This window comes from Rhinoderma darwinii, chromosome 3 (genome assembly GCF_050947455.1).
Source record: "Rhinoderma darwinii isolate aRhiDar2 chromosome 3, aRhiDar2.hap1, whole genome shotgun sequence".
Classification (NCBI taxonomy): Eukaryota; Metazoa; Chordata; class Amphibia; order Anura; family Rhinodermatidae; genus Rhinoderma; species Rhinoderma darwinii.
Window position 1 is genome coordinate 221,323,672 of NC_134689.1, and position 18,841 is coordinate 221,342,512.

Genomic DNA, 18,841 nt, shown 5'->3' on the forward strand with positions numbered 1-18,841 from the left:
TTAGCATATATTTTAGGCAGCATGCCAGGTTTGGAGAGGTGTTGAGGTGCCAAAACAGTAGGAATCCCCCAAAACTGACCCCATTTTGGAAACTACACCCCTCAAGGAATTAATTTATGGTTATTGTTACCATTTTGACCCCGTAGTTTTTTCACAGCGCGTATTTGAATTGGGCTGTGAAATTAAAAGAATGACAATTTTTCCAATAAGATGTCATTTTTGATCAGAATTTCTTATTTTCACAGGGAACAAAATGCCCCATTTTGTTGCCCAATTTGTCCTGAGTGCGGCAATACCCCATTTGTGGTGATAAACTGCTGTTTGGGCCCATGGGAGGCCTCAGAAGGAAAGGAGCGCTATGTGTTTGTTGGAGTCCAGATTTTACTGGATTGGTTTTCGGGTGCCATGTCGCATTTGCAGAGCCTCAGAGGTATCAAAGCAATGGAAACCCACCAAAAGTGACCCCATTTTGGAAACAAAACCCCTCAAGGAATTTATTTATGGGTGTTGTGACCATTTAGACCCCACAGTTTTTTCACAGAACTTATTTGAATTGGGCTGTGAATTTAAAAAGAAAAACTTTTTTCCAATAAGATGTAGTTTTGGCTCAAAATGTCTTATTTTCACAACGAATAAAATACCCCATTTTGTTGCCAAATTTGTCCTGAGTGCGGCAATACCCTATTTGTGGCCATAAACTGCCGTTTGGGCCCATGGGAGGTATTAGAAGGAAAGGAGCGCTATGTGTTCTTTGGAGCCCAGATTTTGCTGGATTGGTTTTCGGGTGCCATGTCGCATTTGCAGAGCCCCAAAGGTATCAAAGCAATGGAAACCCACCAGAAGTCACCCCATTTTGGAAACTACACCCCTCAAAGAATTTATTTATGGGTGTTGTGACCATTTAGACCCCACAGTTTTTTCACAGAATTTATTTGAATTGGGCTGTGAATTAAAAAAAAAAATTATTTTTTCCAATAAGAGGTAGTTTTGGCTCAAAATTTCTTATTTTCACAAGGAATAAAATACCGCATTTTGTTGCCCAATTTGTCCTGAGTGTGGCAATACCCTATTTGTGGTGATAAACTGCCGTTTGGGCCCATGGGAGGGCTCAGAAGGAAAGGACCACCATGTGGCCTACTGGGAATTTTCTGGTTAAAGTCGTGTGTGCAGAAGCCCCTGAGGTATCAGTACAGTTGAAACCCCCGAGAAGTGACCCCGTTTTAAAAACGACACCCCTTAAGGAATTCATCTAGAGGTGTAGTGAGCATTTTGACCCCACAGGTATTGTGTAAAAGATAATGTGCAGCAGTTGGTGCAGAGTGAGATTTGCAATTTTCTATATATATGCCATGTCAGTGTCCGATATATTGTGCCCAGCATGTGCCACCGGAGACCTACACCCCATAAACTGTAATGTTGGCTCTCCCGGGTACGGCAATACCCTACATGTGGCTGTTATCAGCTGCCTGGGCACACAGCAGGGCTCAGAGGGGAAAGATGAGGAGGGGTAAGCTGTGCGAAGTGGATCAGAGCGAGTAAAACTGGGGTAAATTAAAAATAAAGGGATGGATGATAAATTTGAAAACACTCTTTCATACAGAGCTCTGGTTTTTCGGGACACGCGTCACATTGATATATTGTGTCCTTCCTTATCCCCCTCTTATAGCAGACTCTGCACCTCTTTTGACTTTTTCCCTTCTTGCCAGTTTGGGGAACTTCTCCTAAAAAGTGTTGCCCTGGTACGATGCCTGTGGCCCCGCTTCCAGAAGTACTGTAAGGCTTCAGGACTTGATCTGACAAGTCCACCCCTCCCATGTACCTATTGTAGTCCAGGATGCAGTCTAGTTTGGGGGTCCCTGTACTGGTACCTCGTACAGGTACATGGGTACTGGTGTGGCATCTCCCTGGTCTTGTACTTGACACACAATATGTTGCTGCTAGATTGTGCCCTGCTCTCACCCCTTCTGAGTGTTTGCCCAAGCAGAGTCGTAGGGAGGCCTCTCAGGTTTCTTCTAGCAGTGCCGCATGCCGCAGGACTTCTGGAAGCGAGGCAGTTGAAGAGTGGGACGCTGGTATAAAAATTATCCAGGTAGAGGTGGTAACCCTGGTCCAGCAGTGGGTGCACCAAATCCCACACAATTTTTGTATTAACTCCCAGTAAGGGGGGGGCATTCTGGGGGCTGAGAACTGGTGTCCTTCCCTTCATACATCCTAAATTTGTAGGTATACCCGGATGCACTCTCGCACAGCTTATACATCTTCACGCCATACCTTGCCCTCTTACCCGGCAGGTACTGGCGGAATTGAAGCCTCCCTTTCAATACACTTCTCGGGGGTGAATGCTGGGAAAACCGGGCACTGAAACGGTCTAATAGGGGTCTCCGTTTATACAAACGGTCAAAACTGGGGTCATCTCGGGGTGGGCACGGCTCATTATCAGTATAATGTAAGAAGCGAAGTATTGCCTCATTTTTATTTTATTTTTTAGTTTCCAGCTCAGTTCTGAAGTTGCTTTGAGGGGCCCATATATTAGACACCCTTATCAAACACCCCATTTCAGAAACTAGACCCCTCAAAGTATTCACAACAGCATTTAAAAAGTTTATTAACCCTTTAGGCGTTTCACAGGAATTTAGAGCAAAGTAGAGGTGACATTTAATTAATTTAATTTAATTTATTAGGCACCATATCCGGTTTGAGGAGGTCTTGTGGTGCTAAAACAGTGGAAACCCCCCAAAAGTGACCCCTTTTTGGAAACTAGACCCCTTGAGGAATCCATTGTAGTTTTCTTGGGGTGCATGCGGCTTTTTGATCAGTTTTTATTCTATTTTTAGGTGGCGTGGTGACTAAAAAAACAGCAATTCTACTATTGTTTTTTTATTCTTTTTTTTTTACAGCGTTCACCGTGCGCTATAAATGACACATTCACTTTATTCTGCGGGGCGATACGATTACGGCGATACCAGATGTTTATAGTTTTTTTTTATGTCTTATGGCGTTTGCACAATAAAATACATTTTGTAAAATAGAATTTATTTTTTGTGTTTCCTTATTCTAAGAGCCATAACTGTTTTATTTTTCCATCAGGAAAGTCGTGCGAGGACTTATTTTTTGCGTAACGAACTGTAGTTTCCATCAGTACCATTTTTAGGTACATGCGACTTTTTGATCTGTTTTTATTCCATTTTTTGGGAGGTGAAGTGACCAAACAATTGTGATTGTGGTACGGTTTATTATTATTTTCTCTTACGGCGTTCACCGCGCGGGATAAATAACGACATCGTTTTGTAGTTCAGGACGTTACGGACGCGGCGATACCAATTATGTATAGTTTATTTGTTTATTTATATATTTTTATTAATAATAAAGAACTGATAAGGGAAAAAGGGGGACTTTTACTTTTATTACTTTTAAATCTTTTATTTTCTTATTTTTACACAACTTTTTTTTACTTTTTTACACTTTTTTTACTTTGTCCCACTAGGGGACATGAGGGCAGGAGGCTCTGATCGCTATTCTAATACACTGCACTACATGCGTAGTGCAGTGTATTAGAGCTGTCAGCTGTTCGCTGACAGCAAGCATAGTGGGTCCTGATTTTGTCGGGACCCACTAGGCTTCCGTCGATGGCGTAGCCAGAGTCCATTGTTAGGATTCTGGTTGCCATAGTAGCCATCACGGCCCGCTATCGTGTAGCAGGCCGGCGATGGCAGCTTAACCCCTAAGAAGCCGCGATCGCTATTGAACGCGGCTTCTAAGGGGTTAATCGGCGGGGACCACCGCGATCGGTCCCTGCACACTAAGCTGTGATAGCCTGCTGTCGGAAACAGCAGGTATCACAGCTCAGACACGCGCCGGGGAAAGATGGCGCCGTGTTTACTCAGGTCAGTAATAGTACTGACCTGAGCGCGAACGTTCTACTTAGCAGGACGTACTATTACTGACCTGAGCGCGAAGGGGTTAAATAAAAACCTTTGAACAGTTCTGGAGCTGGTACTGGGACAATTACTCCTTGATGAAGGAGGCTTTGAACAGCTTGAGAAAATGCTTGGGCCCTGGTGGGGCAGCGAGGGGGCGTTGACAGGAAAATTCGCCCAGGGGGGCAAAAAGAAAACTCTATTTTGTAGCCTGTCGACACAACCTCCCACACCCAGGCGTTTTCGAGCCATATCTCCTGGAACGATAGCAGCAGTCCCCCCACCCGAGGGAGCAGTTCGGGTGAGGGCAAACAGTGGGAATTCCTTCCGTCCAGCGCCCGCAGGGGAGTCACCAGGTGGAACACACGAGGGACTCACACTACAGCTGGAAAATAAATTAAAATAAAATTAAAAAATCTTGCAGAATTGCCTGCAGTGCAGAACATGTCTGCCTCCAACGGATACTAGGCTAAAAACTGAGGAGCGGAGTGTTCAGCAGAGGGTATAGCCCACTGGGCAGAGCCACACATTTTTTTTATATTTTCCTAGTGACAGCGGCCTATACCCATAGTATTATGTCCCCCAGTGAATAGTTTAACAAGAAAGAAATCCTAATGAAATCTAACAGACCATAAAAGATCCCGCATGATCATGATGGATCCATCATGGATTCGAGAAAAACGGCAGCTATGATGCTTATGGGAATAGAGCCTTACTCAATAAGCATTACCCAAGTTTCTCCTCTTGAATTAAAACATTTGGAATATTAAAATAATTAAAGAAAAGAAAAAAAAAAGAAGAAAAACACCTTGCCCACAATCTAGTTATTACCTTTATATCAAAATTAAGACTACCTGTAAAAAGCGTTCAATTCGGCAGGAAGAATGTTCTGGACCAGCACCATCATAACCATGTGGAAGTAGAATCACAATTCCACTCTGTAAAAGCCACTTGGCCTCACCTATTTGGACAAAAAGAAATCTTGATGCAATGTAGTAAGAAATTGTGAAGTACTTTAGAGTTTGGCAACTGCGACACATTTTTCCATAAAATCCTAAAACACTAAAGAAGTACATGGAGTAGGATGTTATGCTTACTGTAGCTCTGGAGGTCTAAAAATACAGACAGCAAGAGAAGACTGATCTCCTGAGAAACAAGTATAAAACTAGTACAGATAAACTGTGGTTACACCTATTGCAACTAGCCATGTCATAGTGTGTCCTTCCATTTTAACATATTGGAAACTGCCATTTTTCAATGCGGTTGATTATAAAAAAAAAAAAAAGTCCCAGTGGTAGGGCCTGTAACGATCATACATTTGTCACTTATCCCGTGAAAAGGGAATTAAACGTTCTTAGTGGGTAAAACCCCTTTTAAAAAAAACTGGAATACCCCTTTTTAATTTATAGAATAGGAAATCATACATTTCTAACATGCATGCATTTAAAATTCTGCTCACGTACCTTTCTGATATTAGTGCAGTTAAACCATCTGCACAATAGAATGGTATCGACAATGGATCAGTGCTGTATAACGCATCCATGGGCTAAGTGAATAAAACTAAATGTGGCATCAGTCATTTGACCCCCCACATCATATGACTCCTGACATTCAGATAGCAACAGGTGGGATGTTGAGAGGCGAATTAGAAATACTGCACGGTTATAAAAAGGTACGGGCGCAGTATTTTAAATAAACGTATAATAGAACAGTGTATGATTTACTATTCTATATTCAAATAATAAAGGTTCCTAAGAAATAAATGGCTGAATTGAAATTCACGAATTGTAAGCTACTTGGAACTCCAAATACAGATACATGATAAATGTCTCGGAGTTTGAAGCAACAGTTATGTAATTCTGTAAAGAAAAAAAAGAAGAAGTTTTCCCATCTTTCTTCTGTCCCCGGGCCATTAGTTTTGGTGTCCTATATGCAATTGAGGCCTTTGACGGTCAAGCCAGCAAGCGAGCTGTGTTAACCGGCAAAGGGTAAACTGCCCACTAGTCAAAGGCCTCATTTACAAATCAGGCACCAAAACTAAATGGCACCGATATTTCAGGAACGGTGGTTGCTAGAAGAACAATAAATACATTTTAAAAAAGACCGTGCCAGAATCGGTGCGGTGCCAGCAATCTGACTGATGTCAGCTGCAGTTTTTGGGTGGTGGCAGGTCCTTTTTTAGCAAATGACCTGGGAAGCTGGTCTGCTTCCAGTATAGAACGAGATAAGAGTTTTACACTAGGAATAGAGTGGAGAGACAGGTCTATGACGGAGATTTCAGAAGTATATTTACATTTTTCCATTATCAAACGTGAATAGCTTACTACCTTTCTTGATCAAGTTTCCCTCCATGCATATCGTGAAAGATGGCCACCCTGGCCACTTGAAGTACTTGGCAAATTGCTAATAAAATCTGAAGAAATTTTACACCTTATTGCAGTTTAACACATTTGCCTCAGGAGTGTGTTGGGTTAATCTAGTTATTGAGGTTTCTGATCAGTGCTCTACGGTTTTGGGAGCATTACAGAGGTCCACAACCATTCCATTGGGAAATTGGGAAGGGAGTAGGGGGATGTCTACAGACCGTCATTACTGTTATTTTTTGGCGGGTCACAATAATATTTTGGAAGTAAATTTAACGCAGAAAAACCCTTAAATATAAAAAATCTACATTTTAATAACGTAAAAGATAAAATGACATTTTGTATGAGAATGATTGTTTCTTTAGATTATATCCATACTACAGTATTACAAGGTAGAATTTAAATTTATTTACAATGTATTCTTGGCAATATGATTTTGCCATGTGGTGAATAGACAGGTAGTTTGGTCTGAAAAGGTATTACATCAGCTCAGAACAAATTACTCTGCAACCAGTATTAAACTTTACAAAAATACAGAAATCAAATGTATCTGCTCAGCAACAAAGTGATCATCAACTTTTTGTTATGTAGTCATATTCTATATTACTTCATTTCATCTCACATTTAGTCTCTTTTCATTTAAAATGATATTTAATACCATCGTACCTCCAGAAATAAAGGTGTCAAATATGATCTGCGCTCCATTGAAGAAATCTCCAAACTGTGCCTCCCAAATTGGCAGCAAGTTGGGACTTTCTATACTCATGCCGTATTCAAATCCAAGGACAGCCTCCTCTGATAAAGCACTATTGCTTACCTGTGGTAGAAGGAGAAAACTTAACTGAAGCCAAAAACGATACTAAATTATAGCATGCAGTTTTTTTCCTTGTTAGGCCCTGTTCACGTGTAGGTTTTTTTTGCTGCGGTTTTCGACGTGAAAACCGTGGCAAAAAATGGCCGAAACCGCCTCCCATTGATTTCAATAGGAGGCGGAGGCGTTTTTTCTGTGAGCTGAAAAAACCACTTGCGGGAAAAAGAAGCGACACGCCCTTTCTTCGGTCGTTACAGTCTCTGACCTCCCATTGACATCAATGGGAAGTAGAGAGTGTTTTGTGGCATTTTTTGGCCGCGGCCAAAAAGCGCAGCGAAAAACGCGGCAAACAGCGTGCAGGCAGGTCAAAATCTGCCTCAAAATTCCTGAAGGAACTTTGAGGATGACTTTTCCGCCTGCACAAAACTCAGTGTAAACAGGGCCTTAACATAGTTTATGTTCCTGGCAAGTAGTAATTAAGGTACTGGATAATGCCAAAATAACACAAGACTTTATATAAACAGTGGTAGCGGCAGCCAAGATCCATCGAGGAGCTTCACAATCAAATAGTTATTATCATGGACTGAAAATGAGCCCATATCCTCTCCTCAAATATCAAAAGATTTGCAAGTGAATAAATTACAGTAAAATCCCTATAATCTGGCATTTGAAAATTCATAAAATCTCATAATCTGGCAAGTACCAGGATATATTGATGTTAGATTTTTACTGTATTATATTTTGAAAATGCAATGCCAATAGGTCTTTTGATTATGGTTAAACATCATATTGTGTTTTCACATCTAAATACCAGTGTTAAGATGGCCACATTCAGGACGACACGGACACAGCACAATTAGTTAACACTGTGGAAGTCAGAAAAAGTGTTATTTTGACAGGACTAGTTTATCATCTTTATGCGGTGTTCACACGAGCATTGCAATCTGTTCCATCAAGTTTCAGTTGTTCTCTGATGGCCGAATAGAGTGGTCTATTGCTCTATTCTTTTTCAGCAAAATACGTCATAGCCGGGTAGGCGGGAGTATTGCGTGGACTCACAGGCTGAGCCTGCTTAAAACTATGCGGGTGTTGGCTGTATACGCTTCACTGTAACAAGCGGGAATCTGCGTGTTCAACCCCTTAGATGTCCACGGTCAAAAGCGACCACAGAATCTAAGTCTTTAGAAAGATGGGACGGCCCCCTCTGACATCCCATTGGCCCCCCCGCAACACAATCGCGGGGTGCCCATGGTTGTCATGGCAGCCTGGAAGCCTAATGAAGGCCCCCAGGTTTGCCAACTTTGTACTCCTATTAAGCCCTGAGGCAGGGCTTAATAGGGAGCCTGTCAGAATCACGATATACTAAAAGTACATTATTATTGCAGTATATCGTGCAAGAGATCTAACGATTACTGGTTCAAGTGCCAAAGGGGGACTAGAAGGAGTAAATTAAAGATTTATGTACAAAAAAAATAAATGAAAACGTTAAAAAAACAAACAAAAAAACAAAACCTTTTCTCCCTAAAGCATTTAAAAAAATAAAAATAAAACATAATAATTGGTATCGCTGCGTCTGTACTATTAATTTAACATTATTTAACCTACACGGCAAACACATCTCAAATTAAAAATTAAATAATAAGTGATCAGAAACTCGCATGTACCCAAAAATTGTACCATTAAAATTATCCCTCTCACTACCCAATCGACGGAAAAATCAAAAATAGTTATGTCTTTTTTCCTTGTTAAAGGAACAGTGTCATCACAATTTTTTTTTTAATATGTTAACGATGTTAGTGCTTTATTAAAAATGTTTATATTTATTTTTCTTCCCTATGGGGGCTGCCATTTTTTTTTCCATTTCTGTATGTGTCGATTAACGACACATACAGACATGGAATACGGCAGCCACAGTCCCATAGGGACTGCGAACGGCTCCCGTCCCATCCACTTGAATGTACGCCGTCTGTGTGGGAACTGCGCATGCGCCGCTCCCACACAGTCCAATTTGAAATGCGCGCCGTCCGGCGCCATTTTCGTGTGGACCGGAAGTCGCGCCCGGACAGTAAGATTACTACTTCCGGTCGCGGCTTCCGGACTTGCCCAGTTGGAAATAAGAGGAAACACGCCCAGTTGTCCATTAGAAAGGCTCATTTGCATAAATATAAAATAGCTCATAACTTGGCCAAAAATGATAGTTTTAAAAAAAATAAAAACGTTACTGTTATCTACATTGCAGCGCCGATCACATGCAATAGGAGATAGGGATTTGAGAATCTGGTGACAGAGCCTCTTTAAGTTTCAACGGAATTCTGCAGCAATTCCGTTGTGTGTGGACAAGCCCCACAAATAATTTGTCCCCAGTTTCCTAGTACATGATATGGTACAATAAACGGTTCCGTAAAAAACTACAACTCGTCCCGCAAAAGTCAAGCCCCCATACTGCTTTAATAGATGGAAAAATAATACAAATTATGGCTTTTGTAAGGTGTGAAGGAAAAAAAAAAAATGGCGGGAAAGTGTTAATTAATGGATCCGTCATGGCTCATGTAGTAACAGCCATAAATAAAGCCATGATGCCAATGTGAGTAAAACAGAACATTGGGAGTGCTTTATTCATCGTTTTAGGGAAACGTACCTCCAAAAAGCCTTTCTGGTGAGATGCTATATGGTTCAGAGGAACACAAGTGTCATTCGTTTCCTGACAAACCACCATGGCATGTCTTTGACTGAATGTTCCACGTCCTACATCTTGTCCACTTATTCGAACATGAAACCCTTGAAAAGGAATTTTAAAATAAATAAATAAAAAAGAAAATGTACATACACATAATGTGGATCTGCCAGGTAAGGGAACATATGACAGGGACCAATCGGTTCTTCTATTAGCAAAATGGCTTTAAAAATATTGTGCCCTTCTGCTAATAGGGGCTATTTAAATATGATATAATATATATTATAATATATAATACCCATATACCGAACTCGTCGTTATGAGTCCGGTATATTTCGGAGAGCAGTCCCCCATCTCTCCCTGCCCCAATTGATGACTGGCTGCTATGTATCCGCAGGCAGCCGTCAATCACTGTGAAGGACGGCAGGAGGAGGTTAGGAGAGGTGAGGGGAATACACCAGACTTATGAGTAGGAGTCTCATGTATTCTTTGATCACTCCTCTTAGCTAAACGGAACAATATTTTTTTGTGCCATTTTGGCTTATAGGACGGACCGATCCTTGTTATGCTGCCTTTATCTAGGGCAGCATATTCAGCTGAAATTTCTGCTTTAATTATTACTTAGTATAAAAAAACTTGTCTAGTTAAGAGTATCAAATCGGGAAAGAAAACGTATTGCTCACCTTGACAAAGCAAAGATCCAAAAGCCAAAGCTTCAGCTGTAGCCCAGTCCAACTTTGTTCCTTCCTGCAGCTTCTGTATTCTAGACTAAACATACAAACAATAATACTTCCAGTAAACATGTCATTTTAACCATCATGACCAAAGTCACTCATTCATTAAAAGTTGGATCCCAGAAATCTAAAACTTGAGGGACTAGAGTGAAGACCCAACCTGTGCATGCATCTTTAGAAGATGGCTGTGCATTTGAATTTCCTCAGGAACCTCTACAGATTTGGCCCCGATAAACTTAAGCAAATCGGCAGGAACACCAGTGTCCCATGTTGTTATCCGAGCACTTGGTTCAACCATCTCCCTCCAATTAGCCTGAAGGTTGGTAGGTGGCGGTGTATATAAAGTCATATTTGAAAGATGGTCATTCAGTTTGGCGTAATAAGTAGTTTTTATGTTTCCAATTTCTTCGGTGGTCAATAGTCCATCAGATATTAAATTCTCAGCATATACATCTGGTATGCTCTTTCGGGACCTGTACAAAGAGGATTTAACATCTGTAATGTAAATTGTACAAAGAACAATGTATCTTAAAGATAGAAGTTTTTATATTAATTCCTACAATTTCTACCACTGCGGATTATAGTTTACTAAAATATACCATAGGCTCTGTTCATACAAGGTTTGCCATGTTTATTCAGTGTATAACTTAACATTTCCATAGACTTCTATGGTCCAGACGCACTGCAAAACTAATTTTGACACGTTTTCTGGTTTACATCTGCATACAGTTGCAGTATTTTCTTTTTTTCTTAAATGTACTCAGAATCTAGTCTTTGAACATGGAATGAACAGTCTTACTCATATATATCTTTGACTAATTTAACGTTTGATACAATATATCAAAATATGAACTCACCGAATAATTTTGTACATTCCAGGATTAGTAAAGAAGGGCTCATCCAGCTCATTATGGCCCCATTGCCGATAGCACAATAAATCCACAATCACATCCTTTCTGAAAAGCCTTTGATATTCAATTGCTAGTCGCGTTGCTTGAACAACTTCTTCCGGACAGTCTCCATTGACATGAATTACAGCACAACCAACAATTTTACCTAAATTCGATGAATTTAGAAAATAATTACTAGTACGGACAGAATTTATTCTTAACGCTATGGCTATACAGAGCTCTGCATCAGAAAAACAGTGCCTCAACCGTTATAAAAAGATGTACTAAAACATTTAATAAACACAATGTTGGACCTAAAAATGGGACATACAGGTCCTTTTCAATGAATTAGAATATCAAAAAGTTTATTTCAGTAATTCAATTCAAAGTGAAAATCATATTATATAGATTCATTACACACAGAGTGATCTATTTCCAGAATGTTTTTCTTTTAATGTTTAAGGTTATGGCTAACAGTTAATGAAAACCCAATATTTAGTCTCTCAGAAAATTTGCACTCATGGTGTCACACTCTTATCAGCTAATCAACACCAAACATCTGCAAATGTTTCCTAAACCTTTAAATTGTCCAACAGTCTGGTTCAGAAGGCTACACAATCATGGGGAAGACTGCTGACTTGACAGTTGTCCAGAAGTCACTCATTGAAACCCTCCACAAGGAGGGTAAGCCACAAAAGGACATTGCTAAAGAAGCTGGTTGTTCTCAGAGTGCTGTATCCAAGCATATTACTGGAAAGTTGAGAGGAAGGAAAAAGTGTGGTAGAAAAAGGTGCACAAGCAACAGGGATAACCGCAGCCTTCAAAGGATTGTCAAGAAAAGGCCATTCAAGAATCTGGGGGAAATTCACATGGAGTGGACTGCAGCTGGAGTCAGTGCTTCAAGAGCCACCACACACAGACGTATCCAGGACATAGGCTACAACTGTCGCATTCCTTGGGTCAAGCCCCTCATAACCCAGAGACAACATCAGAAGCGTCTTACCTGGGTTAAGGAGAAAAAGGACTGGTCTGCTGCTCAGTGGACCAAAGCCCTGATTTCAGATGAAAGTAAATTTTGCATTTCATTGGGAAATCAAGGTCCCAGAGTCTGGAGGAAGAGTGGAGAGGCATCAATCCAAGTTTCTTGCGGTCCAATGTGAAGTTTCCACAGTCAGTGATGGTTTGGGGAGCCATGTCATCTGCCGGTGTTGGTCCACTGTGTTATATCAAGTCCCGAGTCAGCGCAGCCGTCTACCAGAAAATTTTAGAGCACTTCATGCTTCCCTCTGCTGACAAGCTTTATGGAGATGCTGATTTCATTTTCCAGCAGGACTTGGCACCTGCCCACACACTGCCAAAAGTGCCAATACCTGGTTTAATAACCGCAGTATCAATGTGCTTGATTGCCAGCAAACTCGCCTGACCTAAACCCATAGAGAATCTATGGGGTATTGTCAAGAGGAAGATTAGACACCAGACCCAACAATGCAGACGAGCTGAAGGCCACTATCAAAGCATCCTGGGCTTCCATAACATGTCAGCAGTGCCACGGGCTGATCGCCTCCATGCCACGCCGCATTGATGCAGTAATTCATTCAAAAGGAGCCCCGACCAAGTATTGAGTGCATATACTGTACATGCATTTCAGTAGGCCAACATTTCGGTTTCAAAAATCATTTTTGAAATTGGGCTTATATAATATTCTAATTTTCTGAGAGACTAAATTTTGGGTTTTCATGAACGGTTAGCCATAATCTTCAACATTAAAACAAAAAAATGCTGGAAATAGATCACTCTGTGTGTAATGAATCTATATAATATATGAGTTTCACTTTTTGAATTGAATTACTGAAATAAATTAACTTTTTGATGATATTCTAATTCATTGAGAAGGACCTGTATGTTTTAATAGAAAATCCTTCCTCTGTTCAGAATCGTCATCTCTTGGCCAGAGTGAAGAGCGGCTACAAAGAGTGCCTTTCGCTCTGGAGGACCTGTTCTGCATTAAACAGACAACCTATTGATTTGAGTTTTGCACTGTGTAAAGCTCAAATTCCCCTGTGGTAGCGCTGAAGTTAAATTTACACTTCATGCCAGGTTTCTCCACAGATTGCAGCAAGGGAACACTTTGTGATAATCTTATGGTCAAGGGACCATTCTAACAAGTAGGGATTGTCCAAAGAGGAGAACCTCCTTTAACAATAACCTGCAGAATATCCTACTTTACATATATAAGCACATATTCTATACAATCTAACACAATTTCTAGAAGAATGTACGAAACAATAATAAAAGGTAATTTTAGTAAATGGCAAGAGATTAATTTCATGTAATGTAAAATATGAAAGCTTTGTCCTTACTACTTAAACCCCGGAGACCATGGCTGAAAAGGGAACTATATGGAGATCTATGTATGGAGTTAGTTTATATAGCAGCATACGCAAACAATTTTCCCCAGGGGAACACTTTTTGGTACAGTTTAGACCATAAATTTGAGCAATTATTCTATTATTACAGAATTGTTAAAAGTATAATTCTCATTTACTAAACCCGGTCTCTATTTTTGTGATCTGACCTTGATGAAACCTCATCTCATGTGTCAAACACCATCAGGTTTGAATTGAAATAAAGTGTTGTGAAATCATATGCAATCAGTTTAGAAGGATGATAAAGAAGAATGTGTGTGGTAAGGCAAAGGTCATACTAGCCGACTGGCATAGACCTGAAAAACTCAGTAATTTTAGAAACTAAATGCCATAAAGACTGTACAAGGTTTCCATTGAGTCCAAAAGACAAAACCGAAAACTTCCCCCATAATTGAGGTCATAAAATTTCTCACTAGTTTCAAAGATTTAACACTTACCAGCATCACTGGTATACAATGATGATCTACCACGATCTGAGGGAGTAGTATATCCCAATTGATTGTTTACAATTAAATGAATGCTTCCTCCAATTCGGTAGTGAGGTAGGTTTGAAATTGTGAAAGTTTCAGGAACGATGCCTTGTCCAGAAAAAGCAGCATCACCATGAACCTTAAAAGAAAAAAATATATATGTTTATAATATTAATAAATAAACTATGCAGTATCCAATATATTTCCAAACACTACATATTTTTAACACATATTGCTAGAAAAAAAAAAAAAAAAACACATTAAAAGACCACTTCTGCTGAAATAAGAAATACAATTACTATTAAATAGGTTTTCTTCCGTAAAGTTGTAAAAAAAAAAAAATAAATAAACAGAAAAACCTCTGGGTCCGATTCTGGGTATGGCTAGTGCTTGCTATACAATACATTTTTTGAGTTTGTGAAATTCCTGCCCAAGTTCTGCTGTATAACTAGGCAGATTTCCCATTTAGTACTGTAGGAAAGTCTGGTGATAACCCCTGGAGGAACTGTAACTGTCTTAGGGCTTGTCCACACACAACGAAATTGTTGCAAAAAATTCTGAAGCAATTCCGTTGAAAGTCAAAGGCTTTCCGCTGCGGCAAAAACGCATCATTTCCTGCGGTTTTTGCGGCAGAAAATGGTGGTGCGTAAATTGTTTCGTTTTTCACAACGTTAGGAGATGGAGACATCTCCTATGAAAAACTCAGCAATTCTGGACACTTTCAGTAGCAGGAATTGACATGCTGTGGTCCCAAAAATATGCACCGCAGGTCAATTTAGTCTCGGAAAGTTTACGCAGCGTGTGGATGATTTGTTTAATCTCATCCACTATGCGGCTACATTTTTTCCGGCCGAAATTCCGGCTGGAAAAAACGCGGAAATTCCAGAGCGTGTGGATGAGCCCTAATACTGCCAGAGTTGTATACTGAAAAAATTGAACTATACCAGTTACTACCCTGGCAGTGATTAACAAAATATACAAGAGGGATCAAACAGGATTAACATGAATTTTAGTAATATAATTTAGAGCAATTACATTGCATAGTTATCTTGCATATTTATAATTCATACATACAGATGTGTATTTACCTGAAGACATACAACTTTGTCGCCAGGTTCTGATGCGATATCTGAAGAGTAGTCTCCATCCGACAAAGATTGTTGTCTTGCGCGAGTTTTGCCAACAGCGACGGGGTTAATTGCTTCTAAGTGTGAAGGATTTGGTAACATCGTGACATGAAGAGTCTGATTTGATCCAAAATCCAAATCGATTGAGGAAGTCAAGTGGGAAAGAACATCACCTATTGTTGAGGAGTTTTCAGGGTACTCACTTAAGCCACGCATTTTACGAAACATCAACTAAAGAGAAAAAGGTTACAAAATGTTTAGCAAAATACAATGTGAATCCAAAGAACTAGGGCTGGGAGATTTTGCCCAAAAATAAAATCTAGATTTTTTTTCAACCTAATGGGCGATTTTTGATTTGAATGTCGATTTTCTTATTACTGTTAAATAAACAAAAAAAAATACCAAGACATCATTTAATAAATTATTTTCTTTATATAAATAACTTAACATATATTACTATAATAATTGTACGTAACTTCACAACTTTTAACCTCTGCACATACTTTATCAGAAATACTATTGGAAATTTATATCTAATTGATTAGAATTTCTGTGTTCCCCGGAAGGGAACAGGTTAACCGAATCTATAATCAATGATGCGCTGCGTGCACTAACATCCCTCTCTGCCCGTCACCACCTCAGCCGGTCTCCGACATTACAGGTGAGGGCAGTCTAAATTGTAGTAGGGCCAGGCAGATAGCGCCGAGTGGGCACTCTGGGGCGAGATTACATTATAGTGTCTGCAGTCTGAGCAGGACCCTGTCCGTACCGGCCCCACGATGGGGCGTTATATAAATGACATTAAGGCCCGATTCACACGACAGTGATTGGACCGTGAAAAACGGTCAGTGTGTCAGCCGGATTTCCCAGCCCGATCATGGTACATGTAAACCGGACTCAGTCATCTAGGCTACAGTAACACGTCCATGAAAAAAATGGCCATTAAAAACGGATTAATTGCCAATTCTTCATGTCCATTTTGCATCAGTGCGTTTCCAAATGGATTTCCTTTGTCAGGGTTTTTTTTGTCCCAATCCCCTGAAAAAAAAACACAGTGCCATGTAGATAGTGCCGCAATGTCCATGTATCTAGTGCCACAGTGCCCCCATATAGTGCCATAGTGCCCCCCATATATAGTGCCGCACACCCTTGCAGATAGCACCCCCACCCTCCCCCTTGTAGATCGCAGCCCCACATGTAGATCGCAGGAGTCTCTGCTTCCCCACGGAACTGCTGTTCCGTACAGTATCATTTTGTTCACTATGGAACAGCAGTTCCGTAGGGAAGCAGAGACAGAACGGGGCGCAGCGTGTCATACGGGGCAGGTCAGGCAGTGATGAGGCGGAGCTTCCTCCCGCAGCATGGAGACACTAAAAATAAATAAAAAAATCCCAAAAAAAAAAAAAAAAATCGATTTAACGATTCTGTTAAAAAACACCATCGTCAGAGGCCTTGAGGGTGAATTAAATCAAATTAATTATATTAATCGCCCAGCCCTAGAAAAAAACATTAAAGGGGTTTTTCCCATCTTAAATAAATCTGGCAGATTCACATGACCCGCACCTCTATCGAGAACGGGGGTCACCCTACACTCATCTCGCCTGGTTCAGCAGTCGCTGGCCGCAAAATCCAAGCGAGGATTAGTGGAGAAATTGTGCGGCTCTTTCAGTTTGTTGTATGGTTGTTATGGAAACAGCGGGGCAGCACTTGCTCGGCTGTTTCCTTAACTCTTATTGAACAGAATGGAGAGACCCACGCGCATGGCCATCTGTTCCATTAGTCCCAGCCTGGATTCTGCAGCCCGTGGCCGCAGCAGTGTGCAAAACTGTTGTCGGATTACCCTCGTTCTTGATATAGGTGCAGGTCCCAGAGTTGTTCATCAGACATTTATGGCGTACCTAGAGTATATTTCATAAATGTCTAAGATGGGAATATGCCTTTAAGGGAGACTTTCCAAGACTGGTGCAAAAGAAAAAAAAAGTGAGGATTTGTCCATAGCAACGAAACCAACGAAAAATTAAAGATGGAATGTCATTGGTGGCAACTGCTCCACTTTTCCCTTGCACTAGTTTTAATAAATGTCCCCATTATTCTTTATATATAAAAACTATAGAAGCAGATTTATCACAACTGGTGCAAAGGAAAGGTGGTGCAGTTGCTCATGGCAACCAATAAGGTTGATGCTTACATTTTTAAAAAGGCCTTTAAGAAATAAATGGTGTAAGCCAATTGGTTGATATGGGCAACTAATCTACTCTTTCTTTGCATGTGTTTGGATAAATGCCCCCCCAATGTTGGTATAAATGTTGACTGCAGAAGTTGTAACAAAAAGATAAACAGGAATTTGCAAATAAAAGTAAACACAACAAGTCTCTCTTAACCCCTTAAGGACGCAGCCACTTTTGGACCAAATGACAGAGCCTCATTTTTTAAATCTGACGTGTGTTACTTTATGTGGTAATAACTGCGGAATGCTTTTACCTATCCAAGCGATTCTGAGATTGTTTTCTCGTGACATATTGTACTTTGTTACTGAAAAAATTTGGTCGATATATTCAATATTTTTGTGTGAAAAACACCAAAATGTAGAGAAAATTTGCAAAAAATAAGCATTTTCTAAATTCAAATGTATCTGCTTGTAAGACAGATAGTAATACCACACAAAATAGTTACTAGCTAACATTTCCAATATGTCTACTTTATGTTGGCATAATTTTTTGAACATCCTTTTATTTTTCTAGGACGTTACAAGGCTTATAAGTTTAGCAGCAATTTCTCACATTTTCAAAAGCCCATTTTTTTAGGGAACATTTCATTTGTGAAGTGGCTTTGAGGGCCTTATTTATTAGAAACCCCCACAAATAACCCCACTTTTAAAACGGCACCCCTCAAAGTATTCAAAACAGCATTCAGAAAGTTTTTTTTAACCCTTTAGGCGTTTCACAAGAATTAATGCAAAGTAGCGGGGAAATTTACAAATTTATTTTTTTTTGCAGAAATTCAAATTTAATCCATTTTTCCTGTAAGGGTATGTGCACACAAGGGAATTACGGCCGTAATTGACGGACGTATTTCGGCCGCAAGTATCGGACCGAACACAGTGCAGGGAGCCGGGCTCCTAGCATCATACTTATGTACAACGCTAGGAGTCCCTGCCTCGCTGAAGGACAACTGTCCCGTACTGTAATCATGTTTTCAGTACGGGACAGTTGTCCGGCAGCGAGGCAGGGACTCCTAGCATCGTACATAAGTATGATGCTAGGAGCCCGGCTCCCTGCACTTTGTTCGGTCCGGTACTTGCGGCCGAAATACGTCCGTCAACTACGGACGTAATGCCCTCGTGTGCACATACCCTAATACTGAAGGTTTTTACCGGAGAAGCACAACTGAATATTTATTGCCCCGATTCTGTAGTTTTTAGAAATCTCC

General features: G+C 40.3%; 1 protein-coding gene across 6 annotated transcripts in view; it reads right to left on the reverse strand.

The window, feature by feature from the left end:
- The window catches only part of DHTKD1 (dehydrogenase E1 and transketolase domain containing 1), a 131,557-nt gene that overhangs the window by 72,875 nt on the left and 39,841 nt on the right, over positions 1–18,841 (reverse strand). For all 6 annotated transcript variants that reach the window (XM_075857424.1, XM_075857423.1, XM_075857425.1 and 3 more), the window contains exons 5-12: positions 15,374–15,643; positions 14,253–14,424; positions 11,357–11,555; positions 10,660–10,972; positions 10,449–10,533; positions 9,730–9,869; positions 6,947–7,097; positions 4,772–4,878 (exon numbers count right to left, since the gene is read on the reverse strand). In XM_075857424.1, the coding sequence (XP_075713539.1) occupies positions 4,772–4,878; positions 6,947–7,097; positions 9,730–9,869; positions 10,449–10,533; positions 10,660–10,972; positions 11,357–11,555; positions 14,253–14,424; positions 15,374–15,643 (1,437 nt within the window). The remainder of the gene's footprint in view (positions 1–4,771; positions 4,879–6,946; positions 7,098–9,729; positions 9,870–10,448; positions 10,534–10,659; positions 10,973–11,356; positions 11,556–14,252; positions 14,425–15,373; positions 15,644–18,841) is intronic.